We start from the raw sequence: 7,505 nt of genomic DNA, 5'->3' as shown, positions 1-7,505 counted from the left end.
GTGTCTGAGCACTGCCAGCAGGGGCTGAAGCCCTGCCAAGGGAGCCCCTGAAACACCTGAGCCTCCTGTGAGATGCTGAATCCCATACCCAGCTGCCCCATTGTGCCAGCAGAGCCTCTGGTGCCACTTAGTAAGAAAAGCTGAGCTCACTGGATCTCCTTGCTGGTCTGCATTGTGCCATTCTATCTGACTTCTTAAGTGAGCTGCTTTGAACTGGGTACTACATCTTTTACCACATTCATAGTGCCTAACACAGGCTGGTCTATATTTAGGAGTAGGGCTCCAGAATCATAGAATAATAGAAAAGGAGGGGTTGGAAGGGACCTCTGGAGATCAAATCCAATATCCCTGCCAATGCAGGTCACACAGAAACACATCCACATGGGTCTTGAAAGCCTCTACAACCTCCTTGGGCAGCTGTCCCAGTGCAGCTGTATCAAAGTAAGTTTCATAGAGAAGCAGAACCCATCCATGGTATGCAAAGCTCTAAGAGTAAAATATGAGAGGGTCTACATTCACTATGGAGAGGTCCGAACCCATGCTTCCTTCTGTGCAACTGTGCCACCATAAATGTGCACCTTGATCATGAAACATGACTATTCCAAAAACTTGAAGCCTAGACCAATTTGGGGGGAACTATTGTTTCTTAACAATAAGCCAGTACTGCAAATATAGGAAAGGGAGGGGACACACCATGAAATCTCCAGAGATCACACAGAAAACAAGCAGAATGGCCCCAGTTGCTGTTTTCTTAAACAATAACCCCCAAAGCCAACACTGTCTGCATAAAATTTAGAATTGCTTTTTGTCTCTTTCACCATGTGCTGCTCTCACTTACCAAAAAACACCACAGGGACCTCTCAGAGCAATTGTTTTCATGGGGCAAAATGCTGTTCATGTATTTCTTTATCTGGATCCAACACTTACTCTTTATCTCTGAAATATTCTCAAGTCCAATCCCCCTGCCAGAGCAGGGTCACCTACAGGAGGTCACTTATGAACACATCCAGGCAGGTTTTGAATGTCTCCAGAAAAGGAGACTCCACAGCCTCCCTGGGCAGCCTGTGCCAGTGCTCTGCCACACTCACAGTAAAAAAATTTCTCATGTTTATATGGAACCTCCTATGCCCAAGCTTATATCCATTGCCTCTTGTCCTATCATTGGTCATAAGTGAGAAGAGCCTGGCACCATCCTCCTGGCTCTCTCCCCTTACATATTTATAAACATTAATGAGGTCACCACTCATTCTCCTCTTCCCCAAGCTGCAGAGCCCCAGCTCCGTCAGCCTTTCCTCAGAAGGGAGATGTTCCACTCCTTTCATCATCCTGGTCGCTCTTCCCTGGACTCTCTCAAGCAGTTCTGGAACTGATGGGCCCAGAACTGGACACAATATTCCAGATTTGGCCTCACCAGGACAGAGTAGAGGGAGAGGAGAACCTCTCTTGACCCACTAACCACCCCCCTTCTAATGCACCCAGGATGCCATTGGCCACAAGGGCACATTGCTGGCTCATGGTCATCCTTCCACCCACCAGAACCCCCAGGTCCATTTCCCCTTCACTGCTCTCCAACAGTTCAGTCCCCAGCCTGTACTGATACTTGAGCTGTTCCTACTCAGATGCAAGACTCTACAACTTACCCTTGTTGTAATTCATTAAATTTTTCCCTGCCCAACTCTCCACCCTGTCCAGGTCGCTCTGAATGGCAGCACAGCCTTCTGAGTGTCTGCCAGACTTCCCAGATTTGTGTCATCAGGAAACTTGGTGAGAAGACACTCTGGCCTCTCATCAAGGTCACTGAGAAAGATGTTCAGCAGTCTGTACCAAACTCATGTTTGCAACAGCTCCAGTCTCTCTGCCATACCCACAGACCCTCTGTCTTTTAAAGCTGTACTGAATCCCTTAAAACTAAGTTTCCATAAGCCTGTGTATAGCTGAATAAAAGCTTATAACATCTTCATTAAACCATAAATTTAGATTTCACTTGAGGAAACTTATAGTGTGCCTTCTGTGTTTTTAGCTTATTTAAATTGTGAGTATTAATATGGCTACTGAAAAGAACTAGACTTAATTACAAAAGACCTAATTTTCCCTATTTATTACTTATCAAAATTTTTTCAAATACTGTTTGTGCCATTTAAACCCTTTTGGAAATCCTGAAGATATTTTTTTTCCATTCATATATTGAAATGTGCTGGCAGCTTTGTGCCATCAAGTCTGTTTCAACAGACATGTAGAACTAAAATAGAAGCTAAACAAAGTCTCCAGAATCACAAGGATCTACCTTCTTTGTTAAAATGTTGGATGTCCACTACACAAAATACCATAGTATTTTATTATAGAGATGTAAAATCATTCCATACAGTCTTCCAAATATCCAGCTTGTATTTCAGACACAGATACTGAGAGGGGAAAAGTCTCCAGCTGTCTAGAACTCCAAATTCCCTCATTTGTACTGTCATTTAACATAAGACAAAATTAAAGACCAGACTTTAACTGTTTCCAAATGTTTTGGTGTATATTTCTGCTGAAACCTTTAACCATTAAGCATTACTTTCTTTGAGCCCTACAAATGCACACAACCTCCTACTGGAGTGAGTGGCCCAGGAACATATGTGACAGATGAAACACTCCGAGTCAGTAACTCAAGTAACACTCCAAGCAACTTAGCAAGCCCAGGTGAGCTGCTGTCTGAGTTTGAGCCACTGATTTAAACTTTCAAAAAGAAACTCTCAAAAAGAAAATAGTTTATTTCGGGGTGCAGGAAAGTGTAAGCATCTATTTTGCAGGAGAATTAGGCCACCAAAATGAAAATGTAAGAATTTTAGTCCTTGTTCGAGGTCACTGTCTCTTTCCATTTAAAGGTAATTGGAGCATTACAGTAAGAGATGTGTGAGATAACTTACTGCTCAGGCATTTTACCTTTATAAATACATTAAAAAGAAAATTAAGTAATTAAAGTAATTACGCCTACATGTTGTGGTGCAATTTAGAACAAAGAAAAAACACCTTTGATGATATTTCAATAATTTATTGTTTTGCATAAGAAGGTAAGACCAGATTTCAGGTAAGACATCAACAAAAGGACCTGATGGCAAATTCAAGTATAGAGCTTGGTACAACAGTAAAAAATATAACCATTTGTTTAACTGTGGCAGACAGCTAGAACACAATAAAAACATCTGGACTTGACTGTCAAAACATAGAGTTCTCTTAAAACCCACACAGCACAACTTGACTATGTGGAATATTGGAAACATGTTTAGTTGTATTCGTTCCCAAATTCTTAGGAGTCAAAGGAACAATTCCCTCACCCCCATCCTCCCTGCCTTGAGTATCACAGAATAATTCAGCACATGGTCTCAATGTTCATCACAATAAGCAGGCTCCAGCCCTGTTGACGCTGTTGGATTAAGACATTTTTCTGCCTTGACCTACTATTATCACTGCCTGCCTCATGGAGGCCAGTGGCTTTGATTTTTTATTATTTTTTTTTAAGCAAACACTACAAAAATGTTGATTTTCAAGAGCAGTCTAGTAATTTAATTTGAACCATTTCTTACTTCTCAAAGACTGTACGCACATTTTACTTTGTTGGTTGGATTTATGTTTTTGTGATTCCTTTTCTTTTGCAGGTGTTACAATTCAGGAATTAGCTCCTGGCTTGGAGACGGGGCAGGCAGCCATCAGTCTAGGAAACTCCTGCCAGGACTGTGCCGAGGATCAGAGGATCAGTGTCTGTAAATGCAGAAAAGCACCGTGCTGCTTACTGCTGCCCAGCACAGAAACCTGTTGTAGAAGGTCCTCCTAGACCACAGAGACCCAGAAATGGGAGTTCAATTAATTTCAAAAAGACAAGGAAAACAGCCTGCAGGAGAGCCAGACCTGTTTCTAACAGGGAGTTTGCCCACTACTCCAGCATCTATTTCTTAAAGAGAAAAGAAGGTCCCTCATTTGAGAGTTACTGTACACCAATGCTCTGAGAGAACCCAGGTAAGAAGCTGTATGGTGTGCTTCAGGAATGACAAATTCCCTTTTGTTGGAAACAGCCAGATGCTGAGAGATGCCAAGTGCCCTCCCAGTTTGGGTTTGTTTGCAAGAGATGATGAGGGCACTCGGGGTCTCACAGGCAAAAGCAGACAGACCCAATGAATTCCAGCTCCTCTGAAAATAGGTTTGATTTTCCATAATTAAAAAAAATAGAAAATATTTTGTCAGCTCTCATAATCTCCATGCAATTAATTTAATCAACACATTTCTAGTTATGTTACAAAAAAAAGTGTACTTTCACCAGGAAAATGATGAAATCTGACAAAAGTTACGTTACAGCTGTTCAAGTGGAGTGTGTATCTGTGCTGGGATTCAGTACATCTGTAACCCTTGCATAAACATTTCCAGACTCCTAGGGATTTTGCTGTTGTTGCTTGTATTTCATTTACCTTATACAACTCTAAGCCAAATGCAATGACCCACATATTAAATACACATTTAGAATAAAACTGCAAAATCTGATGGCTTTATCAGCATATGAACTGAAATAAAATATTTACATGGAATGTTGAGCTCCATTTACAGAGACAGTGTTTCAAATTACAGACATAGTAATCTCCTTAGTAAACGATCACATTGACAAGAAATTTAAAAACTTAACATCCCTTTCCAACCCTTTCATAAATATATAAAGTTTCACTAAATTCTTTTTTTACTTTAAACAAGACAGCTATATTCTCTTTACAGATTAACATGAAGTAATGGTTTCCTGTTTGAATGCCACAGATGTGATGACCTGAAGTCAGCAAGTTCCTATACACATTCCGTACTTACAAGACACAGTCACAATACAACACACAGGTGTTACTTGGTCTTTACAGATGTGCTCATTTCCTGCATATCAGTAGTAAATAAAGAAAAATACCAAATTACCTCTATTAAAAATACATAATCTAATATACATTTGCTCGCACTGCCACATCAAATTTTAAAGTGAGGTTTCCAATTGTGCCTGACCAGTGACAAGGGTATTTTTACAGTGAAGTCTAGAGCATTAACTTGTTTTTGAGAGGAGACAAAATAACTGTTATACTATTAAGAAGTATCACTACATATTAAACAACAAAAAGAATTAATCTCCTGCAACTGCTTCCCAGATCTCCAAGATTTCCTCACTAATTTTTTTTTTTTAAATTCTGATGGAAAAACTGTTCTAAAGGATTCTAAAAGTTCTAAAGAAAAAAAAACAATATTACTTTTTACTTAGTTGCTATTCATAGCAATTTGCAATATTTTCCAGAAGATTAATCCCAAAGACTTTGAAGTTATATACATAGTAACTAATATTTTTCCCTATTTAAATAAACAGTCCCATGAGTTTTCTCTGATGTGCCACAAAGCATGCACGAAAATATTTTTAATCCATGCATGCTCACAGCATTGTATTTCACAATTAAGACACTGAATACATCTTTCTTTCCATGACTATGAAAGTGAAAAGGAATACTAAAATAATTCTGTACATGTAAGACAAGGTTTACATCTAGAAAAGTAAAAACACTGATCTTAATACATCATTAAAACTATGATGTCTTCCTCATAAAAATGTTGGTCACTTTTGCCTGTTTCAGTTCTCTCAAGTACTTAAAGAGTAATAATTTCCAAGTGCTGATGTGCTCATTATGGGAACAGTTATACTTAAAAAACCCAAAGCAATGATATCCAGTATTAATTAATATTTTCTGCAAAATCTCCATTAAAAAAAAGCTTGTCTTGGAAATACACAGGTAATGATAGAGGTGTTTGGCAGTTTTGTTACACCAGTACTAGCTCCCTTTATGGAGTACAGTAAGACTTTGGTTTAATCTGACTGTTCAATCCAAAACTGTGGGCAGGAGGATTGAAGAGAGGAAAACAAGACCAGTTCCAAGTGCATGTACCTGCTGCTCAGGTGGAGTTAGAAAGCCTACCAAGAAAATGGTCATCAAGCAATGCCTAACCATGTCCCATATTTAGATTCTGAGACAACAGCAGATGTTTTGTCCATGTAAAGCATTATGAATGCAGCCAGCTGACAGGAACCCAGAAGGTCTCAGTCTCCAACCTGTCAAAAGTTGTTTTAAGCTCAGTGTAAGCTGTTGCGAGGTCATCGTTGACAATCACCTTATCGAAAAGGTGCCCGTACTGGCTCTCCATCACGTGGGCAGATTTAATCATTTCTTGAAAATCTTCTTCCTAGTAAGATCAGGCCAGAGCAATGTCACATAAACTCATTCTGTGCTAAACACAAAGCTACTTAGTTATTTCTCATCAGGAGAGAGGGAAACTGTACTTCTAATAAAAAATTATATAGAAATTACCATTACAAGTGATCTCTGAGAGCATTCTCATGAACACATTTTACTGAAGTCACTGCACAGTAATGACAGAGACATTTTTGGTTAGCAGTACTAGTGGAGAAAGTTTCTAGCTGCTCACTTTGATGATACATTTAAGGTTTCATGACTTAAGTCTCAGTTTGCTATTTGCATGTGCTACGTTGCAATACAGCCTTTATTCTTTTAGGAGCTTGGTAGGAGCTGCTTCTTATGCCTGGTTCCACCTGACTCAACGTATTCCTGTTTTATTTATGCTTGGGGAGGGAACAAATCCTAGGAATTTAATTGTTTACAGAACTCTGAGTGATTAAACCCATCCTAACTAAGCAAAGGCCTGAAGGATGCTCTGAAGAATGAACTCCCCTTACATTTTATATACCATACAACATATATTAACAGTGCATTATTTCCAACCTATTTCAAATGTGTATGCTACAAATATATGGTGTGTGACTGTGTCTGTGACTCAGTTTGAAACAAAAGCTAAAAATTTCAAAGTGTCATCTGAATAAGGCAAAATGATGCAAACTGTAAATGTATATAAAAAGATTGATTATGATCAGCTTTGCTTTACTTTCCATTAAAATATTATTTCATTATATTTCAAGGAGGTAAATAAATAGCTGTTGGGTAATCTAACTAATATTTTTTTCTGATTATTGGTAAAAAGCAGCATTTGTTACTTGTTTAGATTTCTTTCTCTCTTTCTTTCTCTTGTTCCCTCCCTCTCTTTTTCTTTCTTGCTCTCTCTCCCTTCTATCTTCTTTCATTTTCTTTCTCTCTCTCTTTTTCTTTCTGTGTCCATTTCCCTATAAAAATCTCAAATTCAAAAATTTATCTTCTCCACAAACATGACCTTTGTGTTAAAGTGGAATTTACTTTTTTAATTGATGCTTTATATTTGAGCTTTCCTCTAAATGGAGACCAAGTAATACACTTGGATAAAGCAAAAATATCCTTATACTTGAATAGAAACATCTTAAGCCCTCATTATTTCTCATACAAATATACTTGCACTGTGCAGGTTCTTCATTGACATAAAATCAGAGGACCACAGAAATGGAAATACCCACGAGCAAATCAAACAATGAAAACACTATAGTAAATTTGCAGCAGAAGAGAAATTGGGGAAATAAC

General features: G+C 38.6%; 1 protein-coding gene across 1 annotated transcript in view; it reads right to left on the bottom strand.

Moving 5' to 3' along the window:
- Nucleotides 1–3,498: 3,498 nt before the first annotated feature.
- Nucleotides 3,499–7,505, bottom strand: part of MPP7 (membrane palmitoylated protein 7) — a 141,711-nt gene continuing 137,704 nt past the window's right edge. Inside the window, exon 17 of the mRNA XM_030445582.1 lies at nt 3,499–6,225. Coding sequence (XP_030301442.1) covers nt 6,046–6,225 — 180 coding nt within the window. The 3' untranslated portion in view covers nt 3,499–6,045. The remainder of the gene's footprint in view (nt 6,226–7,505) is intronic.

The sequence above is a fragment of the Calypte anna genome, chromosome 2 (genome assembly GCF_003957555.1).
Source record: "Calypte anna isolate BGI_N300 chromosome 2, bCalAnn1_v1.p, whole genome shotgun sequence".
Taxonomy (NCBI): domain Eukaryota; kingdom Metazoa; phylum Chordata; class Aves; order Apodiformes; family Trochilidae; genus Calypte; species Calypte anna.
Note: the sequence above shows the minus strand (reverse complement) of the source record. Positions and strands in the feature narration are given on the sequence as shown.